A 24,392-nucleotide genomic window follows, 5' to 3' on the forward strand; every position below is an offset into this window, starting at 1 on the left:
AATGGACTTTGAGGAAGAGAGCTGATACATTAGAGAAAGTCAGTGAAAGGATTTCCTGAGCAATGGGCATGATACAATTCAGAAATCATATTGGCCAGGTGATGGCATTTAAGCATAAGAAATATGTTGGATGCAATCATTATAGTGAGTGGCAAGATTGGATTGGTACCCATAAGGGCATGGCATTCAGGGAGCTATGGATATGGTGACTAAACATGGTGTTCCTATATGAGAGATGGATGGGGAGACAATAAGTACTGTTTAAAATATTCAGCCCAAAATGAAAAGGAATAAAGTCAGCTATCCCGATATGAAGTTAGACTACTGTGCTTAGTTTTCTGTCCGGAGACACTCCTAAGACTCAGAACCCATGAGCTGAAGGAGAACACAGAGTCCCATGAAGAAAGACCTGCAACACTAAGTTGTTTCTATCAGGGACGATCTTTCAATTGTTGAGAAATAATGTTTGCAAGGAATTTGCAATAATGTGGGCAATGGTTATGTATAATGTTACATGAAATGTGTATGATTAAATAATGTAATATATGACCACATTTATGTTGATAATATGCTAAAAAAAGAGGAGAAGAAAATGCATTGGAATTTAAGCAATGCTTATATGAGAGCAGTAGGACTATGGTGAAATTTTCTGTTTTGTACTTTCTGCATTTTACACATTTTACCATTGTGAACATGGTATTTTATCATAAAGTACTTTATTTCAAACATTCATAATATATAGTAGAAAATAAAGCAAATTTTTTAACATGTAAATATACAATGTGCCCTTATAAAAAGGTTAACTTCTATTTTAAATAATATTAACATGGTTTGATGAGTAAATTAATAGACTCAGGCAGCTGCAGCTCCTCATCTTAAGAAAATTATGCAGTGCTAATACATATAGCTGTGATGGGTCACATTTTGGGACCACAAAATAAATTTATAACAAGACCCAGGGAAAGCAGAGTGAGTGGAAATGTAAATATGCTTTGGAAAAAAAATTAGCTATGCTTAAAAAAGCATCTTTTATGAAGCTACCAGGATGATTTATAATCCAAAATATTATGCTAATATACACAGCATGTACTAACCAGTTTTTGGTAGAAGGAAGTTGAATTCAGTCAAAGCCACCAATAAGCCCTATTTAAAAATATTTTAATGCAAATATGAATAAGATAGCAATAGGTGAATTCAGTAAAAGACAAAAAGTGGACATAAATTACACCTTATGAAGACAATCAAGCTTTTAAACAATACATGTTATTTCTGTCTGCTCATTATATTCTCATATTATTAAAATCAATTCAATAAATGACAAAATAACTTTTGGAGACAGAAATTGTTTAATACTTCAGAGGAAGGTATTATTGTATAAGGACTAAAATGATATAAGGGTTTTATGGAATTATTGTAAATTGAGCTAGATCTTGAAGGATGGCATAATATAAGTATGTAGAGAGACATAGGGAGGGGAACAGTAGAGCTAAGGTATAGAGGTAAAAATTCATATATTGCATTTTGGATATGTAAAAAGTCTAGGCAGTCTGATGTGAAGGGTTGAGATAAAATGGGTAACAAGGAAGCTGAAGAAATCTATTAGATTGGGGTCAAAGTGGAATGGACTTTCAATTTGAACTATATCTTATGAGGAATGGAGAATCAATGAGTATTTTGATGAGGAGAACAAATCATGAAAAATGGCTGATAGAAAAATTTATTTGACATTATTTGTTTGTTCATGATTTCAACCTACAAATGCATGTCGAGTGTGATAATTTTAAAGAAAGAAGTTAGAAAAGTGGGAATTTGTAGTAATCCAGCCAATAGATGCTGGAAGTCCACACTAGTGGCAGGCTAACTGGTAAAGAAAAAGAAGAGGAGGGTATGTTTTGTCTATGTCTTTTCTTAGCCACATTTTTGTCTATCCTCATTTAAATTTTTGTTAACTCTCACCTTGGTAATCCCAAAAGACAAATCAGTGGCCTTGCCTCCAGCTGGCCCCTGTCCAATCCCTTTTCAACATGGTAATCATAGTTGTCTGTCTAAAACATTATCTTGTCACCAGACACCCTGTCCCATCCCATGTCTTTGCTCACGTCGTTCCCTCTGCACAGATAAGAAATAAAGGCTCTGTCATGCCATGTAGACTAGAGCTCATTAGGCTTACTTTAAATAAAACAAACCAGAAGTTTTGTCAAGGCAACAATTTGGGACATAAGTTAAAATACCTTTTTTTTTGTTTTTTTGCCTTTTAAAGATCGTCTTGAAAAAAACTAAATTGTTATGCATGGTAAAGTCTCCTGGAAAAGGTATTCTTGAAAAGGTTTACATTTGTCTTTCTCAAGATCTAATGATAAACTGTATTTATGATATTAATGTACTGTGCATTTACAGAGAAGTACATTCTGTTTTATATAAATTTTTAATGAAATCAGTTTTCTTCTAGAACCTGATCAAATGTTGGCAGCGATAAACAACTATTTGTATACTGTAAATATTTAAGGATTACAGATTCATCATTGGGTTCTTCTTTTTCCTGTAGACTTTCTAGACTAATAACTAAATGTAAGTGAATAGAAAACTGTGTATTAAACTATTGGAGAGCATCCTAATGTAATCTTTCTCATCTAATAGGGAGGCTATTTTTTGGCATTCTATGTGATTCTCTATTGGGCTGTTGGCCATTCTATACAGATCTAAATCAGTTTTAGCAGCTGCACAAACATGCTATGTCAGATGCTGTAATGAAAAGCTTAACATAGACATGTCTAGAATCTTAGAAGCACAGCATTTGAAGGAAACTTAGAAGTCACACAAGTCATTTTATGTAAGAATTACTTGAATGGTAGTCTTAGGAGATGATTATGCAGCTTCTGTTTGTATATAACCAGTCTGCTAGTGCACTGCCTCACAGGGCAGCCCTTTTTACCTTTTAGAGTTTGGCCACAAAATTCTTTTCTAAATTCAGCTTTGACTGCTGCAGCCATTGATTCTTATAGCAACTCTTGAACACAGGATTAATGCCCCTCCACCAAATACACTGTCTTTTAAATAACAACATTTTAAAAACATTGAATGTCTGTTCCTTTGAACATTTGAAACTGATGTTTTTCATTTTATTATTTTTTTTCTCCAAAGACCTATGGACTGTCCCTCCATCCCTTTCTCTCATGACATAGTTTCTAAATAGTATATCATTCTAGTTGCTTTCTTCTACATTCAAAACATTTTGTAGGTTTACCCCAGATAATAATAATAATAACAATAATCATACGTAATAACAATAATAATAACAATAACAACAATAATTAGTCCATATGTGTTTTGATCAGTGTAGCTAATATTTTCCATTATTACAAAATGGTATTATTAAATAGCCAAAGGTGATGTTAATTTAAAATCGCAAATACTCTATAAAAGTGCAAATAACATACCAAAGGAAAAGAAAGAAAATGGCAATTATATCTTAGTTAGGGAAAGGATTAAGAAAAAAGATATCCACAGAGGTCCCTAGAAGGATTTTGAAAGAAGGAAAACGCATTGTTAAAAGCATTATTGGATGAAGAACAGTTGGGGAAAAATAGAGATGAATATGTACATGATGCATTTGGGGATTGGCAAGTAGTTTCATTTATTTGTGTCTTAGCACTCATGAAGAAGTAAAATAGGAAATAAAGTTGCAAAAGTTAGTTGATACCTAATAGTAAAAGGTCATGAATATCACTCTAAAGCAATCAATTTTTCGACTTGACAGGAGAAGTGTATTTTAATAGATAAATCTAGGGGTCCTGTGATAAAGGATGGATTAAACAGAGAGAAACATGATAACAGTCCTAACATGCTTTTGATTCCCATTAAGCATGCCTCAACCATATTTCTAACAAATACTCCCTGATGATGGAATTCATAGGTAGCAAGGAAGCTATGTATTAGAACACAGATTGATGGGGCAATTTTGTCAAAATCACTCTGAAAATAGTTCTCGTGAATCATCTTACATGGAGAATGCTGTTAGACTTGACGATGCATTACTCTCCCTTAGTGAAATGCTCATAACCTCTGCACATTGGACATTTAGCAAGCCATACAGAGAGCAGACTCAAAACTCAGTCAAAGTTCTGCAAATACCAACTTTCATAAAAAGCAGGAAGTTATAGTTTATTACCATCACAGTGTCGTCTTATCCCAAAGTCTCCTTTTATATCATTTCTTTCTTCTTTGAATTGAGCTTTTAAATAGGCCATTAATAAAAGTGTGTACATTTAGTTCATTTCTTGTTCAATTCTATCTGTGCCTGATCTTTGATCTTATTTCTGATCCTATGGAGCTATATTATAAGAGGCAGATAAGAGACTGGATTCTTGAATTCATTGTGTAATGTTTAATCGTTAGTGGAGTTGCAGTTATCCAAGAACCTTATCTCACATTCTGTTTTATATAATGTTCTCCGTACTCTAGCAGTAAGAAGCAGGAATGAGTCATTTTGAAGTCAAGCTTTCTGCAAATTAAAAGTATGTGTTGATGAGACTCATTTATGAATGCTTGGAGAATTGCTCACTTGCTGCTGGTGAAGCATAAAGGTCAGCCCTGTCTTCTGTAACATTTTATCTAGATCTGCTTCCCTTTGTCTCTTTTCATAGCTCCAAACTGGACTCGGCTGTCCAGGTGGAACCAAGCTGTGCAGGTCCAAATGACAGTGCATACTTTCTTCTTCATGTGAACATCTGAGACAAAAACTTGCTTCACTAAACTACCTGGAGTAATTTCTAGGGCCTTAAAATGCTACTGTACTTGCTATGCTTTAGGATGGCGTCAAAATAATTTTGTAAGAAGAATCTTAATCTTTCCAGAAAGGCTATTATTTAGTTCATCACAAAGCAGAGGAAAGATGAATTTCTATTGTGTTAGGAGTCTCGGTTAGGCCACCTCTGTTTTCACAAGCAAATGACAGTTCCAACTACAGCTCGTGTATCTGCTCAAGAATCTGATGAACTTTTAAATGGCTATTTCCAGAAGAGTGTCTGAGGTTACAACTTCAAATTCTGCTGCTAAAATGCCCAGGGATATATTTGTAGTCTACTGACAGTACATTTTTTATTGCATTGATATCATTATTGAGTCTCTTGGTCTTATTTTTCTTTATTTTATACTTAATTCCATTTAGAAATATTATATCAAAGAAGATATTTACTTCTCATAAAAATAAAAGAGCTTATAATTAAAACTAAAAAACTTTTTCCCACTACTTACTGCCGATATCTTTTAGTTATCTTTTTCTAGTATTTACTTAAGAAATTCTTTCTATTAAAAAAAAGTTATTCTTTTTTAGCCCAGTCACTTCTTCTTGCAATTTGCCTAACTGCTTTCTAGTTTTGCAGCATGGTTATCATCCTGGATTGTTTTTCACCGAACTTTTGGTTTAAATCTATAGTTTCTTATATAATATCCTTACTTCTTTTCCCTGGTTTCCACACTACATTGCCTCTGTCTTATCAACTAGACTTTTATCTCCTCCTATTGTAAAAATATATGGAAAAAATTCATGTGATGGTATCTTTCTTTCCTTCCTTCCTTCTCTCCCTCCCTCCCTCCCTCCCTCCCTCCCTCCCTCTCTCTCTCTCTCTCTCTCTCTCTCTCTCTCTCTCTCTCTTTCTTTCTTTTTCCACTTCTCACACTATTGATATCTCATTTACTTTAAAAATATTAATTTCCCATCATTTTTAATGAAGCCTCAGGGGTAAGGGAAACAAATACATATGCTCAATCTGCCATTTTAAATCAGAAAATACTCATCTACTTTTAAATAATTTTATGTATTATGCAAGCCACCGAAATGCTCTCTGGTAAAACACAGAGTATAAAAATTTTTCAACCAACTGGCAAAATCCAGGTGTGGCAGAGATGGTGTTTCAGTTACCATCATAAGAGGGTGGCAAAAAAACAACGGGGCTTAACACATTACTTAAATAAATGTATTATCAATAAATGTGATTTTCTTCTTGTCTAAACTAAGAAAATAATAAAGGTGGATTTTAGTTTTATAGTGATTGAAGCAGTGTCACTGCTGTAGGAGTATATGCAGTATTTTCTTAGTATGATATTAGCTCTAGTGTACTACTCAAAATTTGATCTTTTTTCACTTTCTAATGAATTAAAAAATTACACCAAAGTGGACTAAGAAGTAGAATTGAAACTAGAGTAGATTTGAAACTAATAGTTATTTGATTGATAACAGCTTGAATTTTTTAAGTCAGTTTTAATCTTTTAAATCATTAAATTTTGTGTTTCAGTTTTCTCAGTTATAAAATTAAAATCATGCAATGACAGACTTGTCCAAGAGATTATAGGCATTCTGTAAATTATAAACACCAAAAGTCTGTTTTTTGTATATTGTTACATATTTTGACAGAGTTTTTTGTTTGTTTGTTTGTTTTTAGTTAATTCTTAATTGTATTGTTTCCAAATTTTTATCAATTTTTAGGTATGTATTTTTGACTCAGGAATTTTTTTTTAATCTTTTTCATGTTTGCTTGTTAATCTTTCGTTTTAAAAGAAACATTTTAAACTAACACTATGTGGCTCATGAAACTGAATGATTTAAAATACCAGTTAATTTTTCTTTTTTTTTTTTTCTGGGGAAGGAATTGCTGCCTTAAAAAAAAAAAATCAACTTTTATTTATCTTTCAAAGAACAACATAGGGTTATATTTGGAAAATATTTTACAATAATTTACATTCTTAAAAGAAATAGATTTTGGTTTTGTTGTGTCAAATCTATATAGAAACAATAATATTAGAGAGATAAATATTAGAATGTTGACCAAATGACAGACACATAGATCAATGGAAAAGAATATAGAACCCAGAAATTGATTTACACAAATATTTCCAACTGATTTTTAACAAAGTGCAAAAGCAAGTTAATGGAGGAAGTATAGTTTTTCAACACAGACAAAAAAAACAATAAATGAACCTTGACTTAAACCTCAAACCTTATATAGATTATGGAACTAAAGGTAAAACACAAAACTATAAAACTTTTAGGAAAAAAATAGATGAACATCTTTAGGATCTAAGGCTAAGCAAAAGTTTCTTAGAATTGATGCTGAATGCTCAATCTATAAAAGAATAAACAATAATAAATAAATTGAACTTTGTCAAAATTGTGACACCACCCCCTTAAAAGGATGAAAAGACATGCTACAAACTGGGAGAAAATATTTGCTAACCACATATCTGGGAAATAACTTTTATTTAGGAAATATAAACAAACTCTTAAAAACTCAACACTAAAAAAATCCAATAACGAAATGAGTAAAATACATGCATAGATATTTCACTGAGGAGGATCTACAGATGACAAACACACACATGAAAGATGTTCAACATCACTGCCATTAGGGAAATGCAAATGTTGATACATGCAACAATTTTGAGGTCGACGAGTATCAAGGGTATTATGCTAAATGAGAAAAGCCAGTCTCAAGAGGTTGTATAATATATGATTATACTTATATAAAATTCTCAAAACAACAAAATTATAGAGATGGAGAACAGATTTATGGTTACCAGAGGTTAGCGATTGGGGTTAGATCAAAGGGGTAATGTGAGGGAGTCCTGTGGTAATAGAACATTTGTGTATCTTGGTGGTGAAGGTTACAAAAAGCCACAAAGATGATAAAATTGCATTGAAGTACATACAAACACACTCACAAATTAGTACTCGTAAAACTAGTGTTATCTGAATAGGCTTTGTGGATTGTAGAAAAATCAATTTCGTGGTTTTGATGGTTCATTCTAGTATAACATCTCATTGTGGGAGGGCAGGGGAAGACAGCATGGGATTTCCCTGTTCAGTTTGGTTGCATCCTGTGAGTCTATAATTATTTCAAAATTTACAAATCATTGGGTTAATAGATAGGTACAGGTACCTTCTGAATGGTGAAAAAATTGAAAATGTCAGTCTAGATCCCACCACCAGCATCACGCCCATATATAGTAGACACAATAAATACTTATTGAATGAGAAAAAAATAATTGTGTTAATCTCTTGGAGAACACCAAAAGACAATATTCAGAAAAACATTTTTATTTTGCATCTTTAAAAAAAGTAGGATTTTTTTGCTGTTTTGTTTTGGTTTTGACCATATCTATATGACAGAATATTAGAGAGATAAAAGCAAAACTCTTCAAAGTAAAATCCACCTCTTTGTTAACACTCTCATGTAAGAGAATTCCTTTATGACTTTATCTAAATGTGCAGATTAGTTTTTGAGAGTTAATATATGAACCTTCAAATGGAATATCCATCTACACACAAATACTGTGTTTCCCTGAAAATAAGACTTACCCTGAAAATAAGACCCAGTTAAGATCTCAGCCCGATGGACCCATTTAGTACATTATGACGATGTTCCAGAAGATGACATGACTGTATTTGAATAAATGTAGTTTGTTGTACATGAGATAAGATATCCCCTAAAAATAACCCCTAATGGAGCAAAAATTAATATAAAACCAGGTCTTATTTTCGGGGAAACACGGTATATCTATCAGGGATATATATGTGTATAGATAGATAGATAGATAGATAGATAGATAGATAGATAGATAGATAGATAGATAGATAAATAAAACCCATGATGAAGGAAAGGGAAGTGGATGATACAAAAAAAGGAATATCAACAAGACCTGATCCAGTGATAAACTACATGGATGGAGTGGGGCGAGCCAAGATAAAGATGTTGGATAAAAGCTGTAGCTCTCTGTGTTTTATCTCCAAAATCTCTAGAAACCACCTAAATTCTAAATCACAGTTGAGCCACAGTGTAAAGAGTAGAGAGTGAGTTTTTAAAAATTACATAAATCAAAAGAGCCTAAATACTTCACATACTTCAACATTTAAAATGGTATGCATTGCCCCAGTCAGATTCACAAGTTATGTAAAACCTCTATATACCAGTTTTATCACTAGTTCAGAACTGTTCACATCACTTAAGTTTCAAGGGTGGGAGAAAGGCAAAGAATGGAATCTCCTCTTCTACTCATGAATTGCAAGGAAGAGATTGAAGCTAGATTGCTCTCTGAATCACACAAACACACATCCATACACATATTAATAGTTGGAAACAATATTTCTTTATTCAGAAAAGTCTGTGCTTCCTTGAGTTTATGCAAATTCATGTGTCTGGGTTGGAAACTTTTTTCTATTTATTTTGTTTATATGCCATGACTGAGATTATGGAAAGACTGCAGATGTGTGTGGTTACCCTGATGTGAATGCTTAGACAAATAGAAATGCATATCTTGTTCGTTTAAATCCACAGACCAAAGACTAATATGAACTCTCCAATTCCATTGCGAGACTCAAGAGTGAATAGAGATCTTGAGTTCACAGCAAAGCTATGAGGACATAATAAGTGCTAACTACTGACATCTGCACTCTTGGGAAGTGCACCATAGTCCAAAAACTTGTTGACTATTCCTCCTAAGGAGTTTTATTTGTAGGAGGACTTTGCAGCAATGTGAAGGAAAACTGCTAGGGAATAGCTGTGGATGATTATTTCTTGCTAATAAAGTCACAGGGGATAAAACAAGAGGAAGAAGAATCCTATGCAGGCAACATGAATTTCCTGGTGGTTTTATTAGAATTTTCTCAAGTTAACCAAAATTAATAAGTATCTGTAAGATTTTGTACTAAGCACAAGAAAAGCATAGTAAAATCTATGGCGTATTGAATTAGAAGTTCTTTTTTTGTATTTAGTGGTACATTTATGACATGTTTTTAAATTTTGGAGAGGGAGTAATGATGCCAACTGAACGCTTGCTTCCTTCCAGTTGTAAAACTAACAGGCAAGAGAAAGTAAATATTCCCAGATTAGCTAAACTGAGGAATCATCCTCCTTAACCCCAGCCTTGCAGGAAACATTCAGACTGAATAAGAGTCACTCATTAGCAATGTCGGGGGAGGAGGCAGTCTAAGCCGTGAGCCTCAGTCGTGCTGTTGTTCATGTGTGTTTCTTTGCAAAACATGTGCTTGCACATCTTTAGATCTTCTCAAGCTATCTTTACAGCCCACTGCCTCACAACCCATATGGACACCACACAGTCTTGGAAGGAGTTGGTAGAGCTAAAAGTGTTCTGGCAAATGACTGGAAAACATCACTCTAGCTTCAGTGATCTTTTCTCTCCAATTCCTTACTGAAGCCAGCTATACGATTGGTCAAGATATTGGTTAACTAAAATTAGGGAGAAAAATGTATATTATTGTGAAAGATACAGATTACTATAGCATTTTAAAGTACCTTTCGACATATTTGTAAATCTTAATTTTTTTGCTCTGTTTCTGCTTTTATACATCTCTACCCCAGTCTACATTATTTGAACTTGGGAACATCTCCCCATGGCCTACTGACACTTGAAATTTGACATATCACACTTCCCCTCACCTTCCTATTTCAATTTCTAGTACAATTATTGTCTCTCCACTAACCTGCTTTCCCCCATTTTCTCATATGTTTCCTCTGCATCCAATCTTTGTTAAGTTGTATAGCCTCTATCTTCCTCATGTTTCTAACATGTGTACTTGTTTTTCTTTTATAGTCAACTCCTTGCTATGACTCAAATTCAGGCTCTAATTACCTGCATTGTGCTAACAGCTTTGACCCCATTTCTCCATTTAACTTTCTCCCTATTTGAAATCAAGTAAAGTAGGACATTTTCCAAGGCTTCATCAAACAAGTGGGCTGGTCAAAACATAAAAATCACTGTTTTTTATTCAAGAAATGTGCACCAAAGACACCCATGACCTTAATGCCATCTTTATCTCTATTAGTTTTCAAGTATTACTTCAGTCCTGTCCCATTCTTAACACTCACAGCCTCATCACTGCTGGCCAGTAGGGTGACCATGATGGGGGGACCTGGTGGATGGAGGTCTCTGTCATACATTACTTTGTCATTTAAAAAAAGAAAGAAAGGAGGGAAGGAAGGAAGGAAGGAAGGAAGGAAGGAAGGAAGGAAGGAAGGAAGGAAGGAAGAAAGGGAGAAAACTAAAGTAAAACTCTAGTAACTTTTTATTTTTTAATGTAAGATAGATGTTTCCACATTAAAGTGATTCCACTAAATTGATCCATTTTAATCAATATTAAAATGTCAAGTTTCCATAACAAACTACATACACCTGCTAGATTAATGACACTATGCCAATGCTTCCCAAGAAGGTCCAATGCTAAGATAAACACAAACTCTTTTGTGAGACAACTTGGACGGTCCAGGTAGACTCTAAAACCATCTTCTCAGTCATACTACCAACAATGCCTCACACTTACCTTCAACTCCAGGCAAAGAGTTCTGGAAATTGTATCCCAAAGGTGGCCCGATCTTCCCATCTCTGGTCCTACTGCTCTTTCTCCCGGGGACACTCTCTTCTACTCACTCCATTCCCTCATCCACAACGACCAGATTCTCGTTGACACCCCAAGATCTTTTCCAAATGCTACCTCTTTTGGGAGTTCTTTCCTCATCATTACCAACCTTTCTCTTCAATCTTTTATTCTTTCTCTCCTTTAAACCTCAGAACATCTTTGGAAATTATCTTTCCTTGTTTTATGTTACTTATTCTCTTTATTGGATTATAAATTCTTTCAAGGTAAGGAATTTATTCACACTGCTTTATTCACTTTCTCCTTCCATTTAACAGGCTTGAGTAGCTTTCAGTAAATGATTCTTAAACTTTGTCAATGCTTAGAATACTATATTATTATCTTTGAGTTGTCTTTTTAAAACTATATTTATAAGGGTGTGTGTGTGTGTGCGTGCGCGCGTGTGTGTGTGTGTGGTACTTGGCACTTCAGATCACTTGAAAAATAGAAAATAAACACAGAATAAAGTAAAAGTCATCTATTATTCTATTACATAGAGTTAACCAGGCTAATATTTTGATGTGTTTTTCAAAGTCTTTTTTTTTTCTATTCTTTTCTTAAATAATAAATTTAAAAATTTGTCCGATTTGTTAACCAAATTTGTTACTTTGGATTTTCTCCTGTTGACATGTTTGATTGAAATTGGTCCTTCATGGATTGTGACAAGGTGTGCGAATGGCTTTGTGTCCTGTTCTCCATGTGCCTGGTACATGTTCTCATCCCCACATGTACCAGGCACACACCAGCAGTGATTAACTTAAATTTAACCTCGTGTCTTCAGGTTAAGGCTCTGTGGCCATGATTTGCTCAATCTGTTTTCAACCTTCTCTAGCAGAAAATGTAGCTGGGGAGAATACCACACTTGTTTTGCTCACGAAAGAGATGTCTTTTTGCTCATTCAATCACATGATGACGAAACATGTTACACATTAGTTTTTAGTATTTGTTTTACTTCAAGAAATATTTTTAGCTAAGTAGAGCTCTTTTGAAGAGGAATATTTAATGTAATATCCATCTTTTAGTTGTCTGCAGTTTACTGTATTCATGACCCAAACATTCTCCTCCATGTGCCAAGTTGATGCCACCCAGTCATTGATGAAATTGAGAGATTTATTCAGGTACAAGGATTTCCCCATACTAATACACCAACATCATGTTTTTGGGTCCTTCACAGGATGGGAGCATGTTATTTGAAGCAAAGTTAGCCAGTACCAAGTGATCATTTGTAGGCACAAAAAACAATGATAAAATAATGATTTGTCTGGCATTAGAGTATACCTGAGATTTTTAGATTGGTCAATTCTCACCACAAATTTCCCAGACCCTGATCATATAGTCATAGTAGTAGGCATGCTCTCTATAATAATCCCTCTGGTCTGTTTAGTAATTCTGTGTATGTGACTGGGAGGGAAGGAAAGAGACACTTTTCCTGACAGAGACACATTTATCTAATAGGTAAGTGGATTTATCACTGGAACCTAGCAGCCAAGAGTGTTATGGATTACTTTAATAACTGTGTCCAATACATAACAGGAAAAGAAAAAAAGAATAATGTGTATGTGTGTGTTTAATGGAATCATAATATAACCATTATTTAGAAGTGATAAGTTACTAGTGAAAGAGGAAATGAGATTATTTTTTGTAGATTTAAGCAAGCCAACTACACTGTTATTTAAGATTTTAAAAACAATTAAAAATTTGGAAATGATGGTCTACATTAAGATTACAACAATGATGAGAACATCACAAAACTCTAATTTTCAGGTGAACAGATGATGTTCATGTGCCATTTTGGATGAGGGTGAGGTAACTTTTTGCCTTTCTCTGGGCCTATAGCTTCATACACTGGAGCAGCCCTTGGCTACCACTGTGTTCTGAATGGTGGAAGAAGACCCCTCCTAGTCCTTTTGAGTGGATGTTGAAAGACTCTCAGTCCAAATAATAAATGCTGATTGTAGAATCACCAAAGCAATGCAGGCAAAACACTTGGCCTTCAAAATGTCGGTGTGGGTCTTGCTCTCACAATTTAAAGGACATGATCATTTAACACCTTAATTTCCAAGTAATTTGCATTGATAAGATTTCCAAGTAATTTACTAGCTTCTACTAAGCCCCTGTAAGATTTCTTTGTTGTACCCTATAACGGAGAATATCAGGCAATACCATTGTACTTGGGCACCATTTCTAATTAACTTAAAAAAATAAAACTAGAGGACACCCTCAGATGAAAGTGAAAAAGAGCAAAGTAAGCACATCTCTATAATGGAAACTGAATTACATAAAAAGGAGAGTGACAGGGTAAAAGAGAGATCTAATCGCAGTCACAGTGTTTTGAAGTCTTCTTTAGCCAAATACTGACTCATATAAAATGGGGAAAACTGGCTATTTTAAAAATAGAAATAACAGAAATGATGTTTATTTGCCTATGGGTAGAGCATATTCTATTGACCTTTAAAAGAAATACACATTCACACACTTGTATTCACCATAGACAATTTAAACAATAGCTGACATTTTGCTGAAGGTTTTAAACAGATACTATAAAATATGCAAATACAAATTTAAGAACATCAATTTTCAAATTTAAAAATTCAACATAAAAATTGTATTTTAGTTCATATTTAGATTTAAGACTTTAACTTTTGGAAAGGCAAAATTATTTTGAAATATATTTATATCTCAAACATTGAATTTCTGAAAAGAATTTTACCTACAGTGCCACATGTTAGTAGGAAATTAATGTATCCTGTTAATCACTCTTTTAAATGGTCCGTCATGGTTAATCCATGATTCTTAAAACCCTTTAAAATTAAGACATTGTTTTCTGAGAAATCATGAAAATTTAATCTGTAATTTACATGCATTTTGTTTCAGAGATTGCTCATCAAATAGAAAGCTTTGCTAAATTCATATTTTGAAATGCAATGTGATATGTCTTTGAAGTTTGACTTGTTTCCTGTAACAGAAATTGACTTTATTTTTTTAACCATTCAATTATTTTTTTTCTGTTTTTTCTAATAACAAACTCCTGAGTGTTAAACAAGCTGGTTGTAGAAAATGTTAATCATTATTGTTCCCGTGTATATCAGAGCAATTACTTTTTTTGGTGAAATATTGCTGCTATACAATTCTTTGCATCTAACCAAGTTAATTTATTGTGTGCCTACCTGGGTAGCATGACATTTTAATGGGCAGTTAGAAGTTAAAAGAGGATGGAAGTGAAGCATTTCCCCGAGTGTGTACAATCCCAATTTGAACTCTTAGCTCTGTAACAGGGACAAATCCTTTGTTTTCAATTTAGTATTTGCATTTATTTACATATGGCTTATTACCAATTATGAGACAGGAACAGAAAAAGCATTCCAATTAGCTGGTAATTAAATAGTTTTCTGACTGTCTCCTCTCAATTTGGCAGAAGACACCAGTTAGAAAATGTTTTAATAAAAGTCTTTGTTTCCCTCGTGAAAGCAATTAAATACCTTTCCTGGATCTGTCTGTTCACTATTGATAAGACTAAATATATAGGATCACAATTATAGTTCCATTCTTTTCAGTTCCAGACACTGCACAGGGTGCTAGTGGTAGGGAATAGGAACAAGGCTTTGGAACCAGGATAAACACAACTTTCTTTAAGAATCTCAGCCTTCTAGAAAATGGGTAGGATGTGTATACAAATAGCTAATACAACATTCTAAAAGATGGATATGAGGTATACAACTAATATATCATCTAGAACGTATACCCCCAAAAGATATGTTTAGGAAAACACGTATCAAAACATGTATCAAAGCAGATCAATCTTAAGTTTAAACATATCTGAAGGAAACTACCGTGTTTCCACGAAAATAAGACCTAAATGGAAAATAAGCCCTAGCATGATTTTTCAGGATGACATCCCCTGAGCATGTGCCCTACTGTGTCTTTTGGAGCAAAAATTACGACCCGGCCTTATTTTCAGGGAAACACGGTAATATCTTACTTAAGGAACCAGTAGTATCAACTATTGGAATAATCGCCTTCTACTTTATATACCTAGGCACAATTTTAGAGTGATATTATATCAGTTGTACACCTGTGAGTCATAAAAAACTATTATCATAATTCCAGACTGTTAGAGTTTCATGTCATGTATATAAATTTAACTGAAAAAATTTGGAAGCCTACCCCGAGAGCTTAGAATATTGCTTTTGTCTCTGTTTGATAAGGTTATGAGTGACTTTTTAAAAATTATACCTTATTTGTTTCAAAATTTCTATAATAAGCATGTTTGATATTTATACTAAAAGTATCATAAAAGAATGGCACCATATTTTTGATCCTAGTATTTAGTGATAGAGTTATGGAATTAAAGGTTGTGATTTCCACAATTACAGTTTATCATTATGTGCACTTTTCTGTAGTGCATATAGTAATTGAAACTAAGTGCTTCAAAAAAAGTGCAAGAAAGGGAGAAGTGAAAAACAAGCATTTCAAAAAGCTAAATAGATTTAATTCTGAATGGGTGAGTTACATGTACAATATCTGCCAACGTCCACACTGAGGACACTTCTTAACACGGTTGATAGGTTTAGGAACCATAGGCAGTCTTGTGAAACAAGAACAAAATTATGTATTTACTTTTCACAGAATACTTCATTTTGCTCAAATTTATGAATGTAAACTGTACCCTGATTGCACAAGAAATTATATCGATTTATTCTCAAATCTGACAATTTTAATAGTATTATCTTAGCACACAATTTTTATATTTCATCAAAATCAATTAAAGAATTTGAATAATGTTTTAATAATTTAGATCCTCCAATTTTTCTTCTTGAATAACTAGACATTTGAGGTAAACATATTTTTGCTATAAATATATGAATAATTCACTTACATATATATGATACAGGTAAATACACTTATACACATGATAAGATTACCTTCATGATCTTTTCCACATGTGTAAAGTGGGGGTTGATAGCTAATATCAGTACCTTGAAGGTGTGGTCAGTGACTAACAGCTCTGATTAGCTATTAGTAGTCCCTTAAATGTTCCCATTTTACAGATAAGGAAATTGTGTCTCAGAGATGATAAATAGTTTACTGAAATAGCAAATATCAGAATCTATTCCATTCAATAAACATTCCTCTAGGTGCATTCTAGGACACATACACAGATACGCACATACACACACACTTTTTGAAATGCTGGGAATATACATATGAATCAGGTGCAGTCTGGCTCAGAGTTCAGTGCACAAAAAGAAATCTCTCTAGATGGCTCAAGTAAAAATGGATTTAGTACAGAGAGTTTGTGCTTAAAGCCTCATTGGGAGAGCTGGCGGAATGAAAGTTAGGAGAGGACTGTGAGTGCTCTCTTGGTTTTGAGGTCACGACCCTGCATATGTGATCCAGAGGTCAAGAAACTGCTGTCTTCACTCTGTACTGCTGCTATTCCTGAAGCCTCCCACACTCCAAAGTGGCACCTAGAAAATGGGAGGTGTGGCCCAGACCCTGATGCAAACAACTGCCCCTCTACAGTGTGCTTAGCAGCTGTCGTTGCAGCAGGAAGGTGACTACTGCCTCCCTTTGGTCCTTTATATCTTGCTCAAGTGCATCTTGTTGAAAGACTTCTCTTATTCAGAATCCCAGCTGGAAGATTCATATGTTTTGTCTTTCATCTCCTGCCCTATTGAGTGGGATATGAAATAGGTAGACATAGATGCCAGGCTTAGCACTAGTAAACCACGTAGAACACACAACCTCTACCCTCAGACAGTTCAATAGTTTAAAAGTGGAGGCAGACGAAGAGACACTTTTGGGGTAATATGGCCAGTGAAGTGATGGACTTAGGTACTGTGCTGGTGATGGCAGGTGATGGGAGAGGACGTGGGGGCATAAATATTGCAGGGCTTGGAGCATGATCAGAAATAAGGGGGTTCGACTCCCAGTTTTCGGTTCCACTTATAAGAAACTTGGAAGTTGCCACTCTGTCCTAACAAGTAAAAAAAAAAAAAAAAAAAAAAGGAACAAACTGAAAATCAACAACTCTTCCTAGATCCATAAGAGAGGTGAGAACATGGGGCAAACCACTACCACCAAGATTGGAGAGATAGACAGGTGAATACAGGTGAATACAGGGAGTCACCACTTACTGGAGAGAGGAAACCAGTGCAGGCACCAGTGCTGGTGCAGGACACTCTGAACTGCAGTTGACACATTGCTAAAGGCTCATTGTGAACAAAACTGAGAGTTAAAAACTCCAGGGGTGCCAGTCAGAGTGGAGCCCTCCACACTTATGAGATTTATCTCTAGGAGCTCAATCATATTCTGACAGTTAATATTGGGGGGGGGGATCCCCTTGTGTTTCTGTCAAGGGAAGAGCCAAAGGAACCATTTTGAAATATGCTTAAAGCACTGTTTTCTTAGCAAGGCTTGCTCTTAGGAGAAACTGGTTAACCTGCTGAGGTGTTATTAGAGCCTAACTGATCTGGAGGTGGGGAAATAACAAACTCCAGCCTTCCACATCAGAGAAGGGAAATACTGGACTCCAGGCTACCTGTCCCACCTAAGGGGAAAGAAAAAAACTGAGAAACACTTGTGAGTTCAGTGTCCAGAGGCCCAGGCTCACTAAAAGACTGAGACCTAATCTTAGGACTATATTATAACATGCTTTCCCCTCCCCTCACAACTTATCAACACATTACTAAAGATCTATTTATGACAGTTCATATTTACCTGGTACATCATGTCAGGCTATCAAGAAAAAAATAATTACAAGGCATACTAAAAATCAAGCAAAATAACACAATTTGAAAGACCTCTTTCTTTCATCAGAACCAGACATGGCAAGGATATTGGATTTATTGGACCAGGAATTTAAAACAACTTTGATTAATATGCTATGCTAAGGACTCCAATGGATAGACAGCATGCAAGAACAAATGGACACTGTAAGCAAAGATGGAAATCCTATGGGCTGAAAACAACGTAACAGAAATGAAAACTGCCTTTGATGGCCTTATGAATAGACTGGACATAGGTGAGGAAAGAATCTCTGAACTTGAGCATATATCAACAGAAATCACCCATACTGAAAAGCAAAGAGAGCGAAGACTAAAAAAACCAAAACAAAACAAACCCAGAAGAGAGTATCCAAGGACTGTGGGATAACTACAAACGGTGCAATATACGTGTATGGTAATACCACAAGAAGAAAGAGAGAAAAGAAATGAGGGTTATCACAGTGAGGGAAAGGAAAGAATCAAGGATAATGTCCTTGTTTTGGACTTGGATGCCTGCAAGACAGAGATGGCATGAAGTCAGAATTTTAAAATAGATCTACTGGACTGCCAAGTCAGTGCTTTCCCTTCCTCTTCTCCCTTTCTCAACTGTGATTTGATACTGATCACACCATTCTATATCTAAAGATAAATACAAGACATCTCATGACATCTTGTGTCGGTTATGTGTCTATGAGTGCATCTCTGTTGTTCAGGATAGAAGTAGCATGGCCTCCACGAGATTCTCAAAGCTTAAAAATCACCGAGCTAAGACTTTTGGCTTAATAACTTGATAGTTGCTGTTCATTCAGTTTTGTTCTAGAAAGCATATGCTCATTCAGAATTTTATTTTCAAAGCCTACTAAGTAGTTGTGCTTCAGGTAGTGCAGGAGGAAAATTAAATGAAAGCCAAACCAGGTTGACAGCACCTAGTAGGACCTGATGCAGATCTTGTCTGGAGAAAGGCAGACAAGAATTCTCAAACTTGCTCCTTCAGGATTCCCAATGATTAATATTAGCCAACAATGAGTTCCATGAATAAGATCGGTAGAGACAGCAAACAAATTCAGTCCCTCAAGGACTCAGAAACAAAATGCCTATGTGTAAAGTCGTTATGTTTTCAAACAGTGTTGTTAATGATAGAATTGAACAAAATGAGTAAGACTAAGCAACTTGCAAACTAGTCTCATGAGAATCTATTTTATGCACTAGACTGGTAAAAATTAGAAAGGTTGACAATGCCAAGTGTTGTATGTGCAACAGTTGGAACTTCCTGGGGAAAGGAGGCGTATAAATTGGTAAAATTGCTCCTACCGAATTCATCAAGTTGAAGTACTCATATATATACTCTAGGATTCATCAGCGACATGTTTATGTAAATTCCCTACATGTGCACTTGAATATGCGCAAGAGATATGTTTAAGAATTAAATCTGCAGAGCATCGATGCTGGTAATGGCAAAACAAACCAAAAATTTGAAAAATAATGTGCATGGACAGAAGAAAGTAAACTAATTGTGGTGTACCATAAAATGTTATACTACATAATCGTGACAAGGAACTATAGCTATACATAACATGTACTTGTATAAACCTCCAATACAGTGGACATCAAAAACAATGTTATGTGACAACAGAAGATTATGTTCCCTGTGATGACATTTTTTATAGTTTAAGTACTTAAAATAGAATATATTTTAGGGGTACATACATATAAAGCAAAAAAAAATATAAAATATAAACAGAAATAAAATAAAATAGATACTAGATGTATTTATTGTATTTGTAAAATAAAACATAAAATATAAGCAATGGAAATTTTCATATTTGAAATATAACATGAAATTTTTAAATGTGGGGGAGGGTGAAAATAATATGAATAACAGTGTACTTCAAGGTTACCAACCGTTTTCTATTTCTCAGGCTGAGTGGAGGGTACCTGGGGGTTTATCTTAGCATTCTCTGTTTTACATTACCTTCTTTTTAGATATAAAAATGTCATAACTTCAAAACATACTTGTTTGCATTTCTACCTGATTTGTTTCTATTATTGTACTAACCTCTTGATGAATGAAACTATAATATATATGTATGAAAGAAGTAAAGACATTGACATAAAAGGAGACACATTTTACCTTCAGCTGTTCTAATTTATTAATTTTCTGAAGTACTGTGAGGTGTTTTTTTTTAATAGTGTTTGTTCTCAGAGATAGAAATTACTTTGCAAAAATGCTCATTGGCTTTGAAAATCAGTATATAAAACAGCTTTAATGAGTAATTCTCATAAGTGTCCCCCAAAACAAAATATTTTAATGGGGTATGTCAGGCATATTTTTTAATCTTTTGAATCTTGTTCAAGAGAACATTTAAATAAAAAAATACATGTACAATTATTTCATTTTCCTTTTCTTTTGTTTCTGTTCATGCTCCAAGTAGAATCTAGAAGAATGCAAATAATTATGATGCCACTTGAGAGACACTTCTAGTCGTATAGTTTTTTTTGAAGATTTGTGTAGTCAATTCAGTGTGGAACTCTGACCTAGCAGCGGTAATCAGGTCATTTATGTGGAATCCATAGCACCGTTAAATGTTACAATTCATTTGACTTAAGGATTTCTTTTGTATTGTGAAGTGGGCTTGGGATGTGCATATTTAGTCATGGAGAGAGAGAAAACACCTCTCTACATCTTTTCAGATGCAAACGTTACACAGGTAAGTTCTTGCCAAAGGCTGGTGTTATGATAACCCCATTTTTCTCCTGTGAGGTAAACTCAGAGGGTTTTGACTTTCATATAATCTGGCAAAATGCATGTCCAAATTTCTTACACTACAACTCTAGATTTTTATTTTGCTTAAGCACATTACCTTTTGTTTCCATTAGGCTGAAATAAGGAAAGGAGAATGTTTATAGTAAAGCTGATAATAAGAGAAAGAGAATAAAGTAAGTTTTGATATCTGACAATGCTCACATTATAGGTGACCACAGTGGAACTTAAAAAAAGCATTTTAATTAAAATATACTTTAATGTAAATATAAATAATTTAATTAAAACTTATTTATATTATGTTCATTATTTGACAAATTTCTGTCTTTTATGTTTCTTGGCCTATAATGACTATTGGCAGTTTGCAATCTTAAAATATGGCATTCTAAACCTGGCGAAATTCTTATCAGCAATCTATTCTTGAGAAGGATTTGCTTTGTTACATTTTGCTTCAATTTTTGTGTGGAATTTGCGATGTTTAATGCAATAAATTTCTTCTTTCTTCTTCTCTTAACTATACAAATAATCTCATTTAAAAGTATAGAATAACAAATTTGTATACTATGGCCTTCCCTGAACTTCTCAATACATGGAAGCATGTTTTGACTGTTTTTCCCCCCTCCATGTTACTCTAGGACAGTTTCCCTGCACGATTCGGAGGAATTCATTTTGTCAACCAACCATGGTATATCCACGCCCTGTATACTGTGATCCGGCCTTTCCTAAAGGAGAAGACTCGGAAAAGGGTATTTGTTTGTTTCTTTGTTTTTATATGTTTTCTCCTCCTCCATCCAATGAATTATGGTGCATACTGCATGCATGATATTGGCTATGGTGAATGTGCTTCTATATTATATATAAATATTCAATATTTTAAAATTCTTAGACTTGGTGTTAATTCTGAACAGTGTATGTGTGAAAGAAACATTTAAAAGCTAGCTCTCCTACTTTTCCACAAATGGGGAGGACATTTTAGCACATTCATTATATATTAGAGCATCAGTTTAAAATTAAAAAAAAAAGCCATGTTACTGTATTGTTAATGGTACACTAAATTTCAAGTAGGTCTGGACAAAAGCGGTAATTTTATTAGTTAATAAAGTGGTGTTAGTTATTTCCCAATATGTATTGCCTTGAATATAGTGAATTTTGTGATCTCTAATATAACTTGGTAGTGATTGTCATGATCAATCACATTTGAGAAAGAATGTTAATGTGTAGAAATGTTGATATTTCTTTAAATTACACATTACACGTTACTTGAATTCTAAGATTCAGTTTCATCTAACTATGTGGATCATCACAATACTTACAACAAAATAATCACTTTTCTGAGAATAAGATAATTTATATTAAGCATTTAGCACCATGCATGGCACATGGCAAATGCTGATCACGATGTTAATAATATTGATTTTTAGAAATACATTTTGATGCTCGTTTTATCATCCATACAGCTCTGAACGTGAGCTTAGTAAGCATTATGTCCTGGGTCAGAGCAGAGGAAAGTGAATCTTAGAATTGATAAGTAACTTGCTTACTCATGTGTACAACTGTAAGTGGAGCAGCAATATCTGAATTAAAATAGCTCCATATTTGGAGCAACTTTTACCATCGTGCTGTGACCAACTTTCAAGTGAGTCATTCCCCAGGAAAATATACTTCTAAATCTATATGGGAGATAATGTGCCATGTTTGTCAGTGAATGAGAAGGCACTTCAGGTATTTCAGTGCCATAGAAGCCTCATTGTGAATGGGAACGTGAAATAATTGTTAAGTGTGTGTTTCTATCAAACATTAGTGACTGAGAGTTTTCTGTTTATGAATTTGTGGAAAATATTCTGGTAGTTTAGGAGGAAGAACTCTGTCAACAGTTAAAATTTATATTACAAATTCTTTCTACCACTGAGAATCAAATACATTAATTTACTTTTTAGAATTCAGAAAAATGTATTGACATGATTCACAAGTAGCACTTTGAAATTTTGTTTTATGAAGGGATGATCGTGTGATCCAAAATACCTGCAGGGACTTTTAGTCCAAAATATACTAGCAAATGTTTTTGTAGTATTCATTCTTTGCCACATGCTATTCTAAGTACTTTACATTTATTATCTCATTTAATCCTTTAAACAAGGTTTTCCCCCTCTTTTTATAGATGGGAAAATTAGGCATGGTCGGTTAAACAATTTGCTCTAAACCACTGCTAGCAGGTAGTAGAGTTGAACAGTGGATTTACTGGGAAGACTGTTTCAGATAGAGGGAATAGCAAAATAAGAGTTCCTTAGATAGAAATGCTCCAGGTGTATCTGACAAATAGCCAGGAGACCAGAAAAGCTGGATCCGGGTGAGGTATTGGGGAGGGCAGACGAGGACTGGGTAGGAGGGAACAGGGTATGCCAGGTCACGGAGGGCCTTGTTCACCATTGCAAGGTTCTGGGCTTTCAGCAAGAGTGAAATGAGAAGCACTTGCGAGACTCTGAGTATAGGGGCAACTTGTTCTGACGTGATTTTAAAATGATTCTGTTCTGTTGAAAAAGACTGAAGAAGACCTAGTCTAGAAACCAGGAAAGTTCCAGGTTTGGGGGTTATTTGATTGACTTTGACAATTTTGACAATGCTAGAAGAATGCACTGCTACCATGATTCTAGATGGAACTTCAGCATTTTAATTAAAACTATATGACTTGCAACTTTGCATATGAGGAAATAATTACAGTTAAAACACCTTTCATTTTATTTATTTAATCAATGTACAAGACAAAGCTATTATATTTTCTTACTGGCATTCCAAGTAATTCAGCATCATAGTATTACTTAAACACCTTAATACTTCAGATGCTATAACTCTATGTTCTGGGAAACTGGTTAAAAAAACCCTAAGGAGTAATTTTGCATCTTTTTTCACAAAGAATAGTAGGTTCTTTGTTTTCTTAAATTAAATCTAGGTTTGAGTCTCCAACACACCAGACTGATGGGAAGGAATACAAACCTTGGGTGCTATGGGGTTCCCTTCTCAAAATCACACCAATACCTGGAATCATTCATTCTGAGTCTGGGATCTAGAACTTGTGGCTAGGTTTCAATCCACTGTTCCAATGCTCTCTTCAGCTGGTACCTGGCTGTGGTCTTGCCACTCCCCAAAAGCTGGCCGGGAATAGATTTCTCTTTCAGTTTGTACAAATTTCTATCTCTTCCTCGATATAGTGGACTCTCTGCTATTCCTTGATGATTTTTAAAAGTATCCCATCCTCCTCCTTTTCATTCCAGTCACCTAGCTTATTCGTTTTTATGATATAATTTAGGAAAATGGAAGTATTATTCAAGCTGATTTTCAGAATTGTACTAGGAACAAGCAAAGCATATGGACACAGATGCTGGTGGGTGGGTCTCATCTGGTTGCCCTATTTCTTTTTTTCAGTGAAAGAGGAAACAAGGCC

At 34.5% G+C, this 24,392-nt stretch overlaps 1 protein-coding gene across 3 annotated transcripts in view; it reads left to right on the top strand.

The window, feature by feature from the left end:
• Positions 1–24,392, top strand: part of CLVS2 (clavesin 2) — a 92,353-nt gene that overhangs the window by 24,699 nt on the left and 43,262 nt on the right. For all 3 annotated transcript variants that reach the window (XM_019740973.2, XM_019740970.2, XM_019740972.2), the window contains exon 4: positions 21,589–21,699. In XM_019740973.2, coding sequence (XP_019596532.1) covers positions 21,589–21,699 — 111 coding nt within the window. The remainder of the gene's footprint in view (positions 1–21,588; positions 21,700–24,392) is intronic.

This window comes from Rhinolophus sinicus, linkage group LG05 (assembly GCF_036562045.2).
Source record: "Rhinolophus sinicus isolate RSC01 linkage group LG05, ASM3656204v1, whole genome shotgun sequence".
NCBI classification, from domain to species: domain Eukaryota; kingdom Metazoa; phylum Chordata; class Mammalia; order Chiroptera; family Rhinolophidae; genus Rhinolophus; species Rhinolophus sinicus.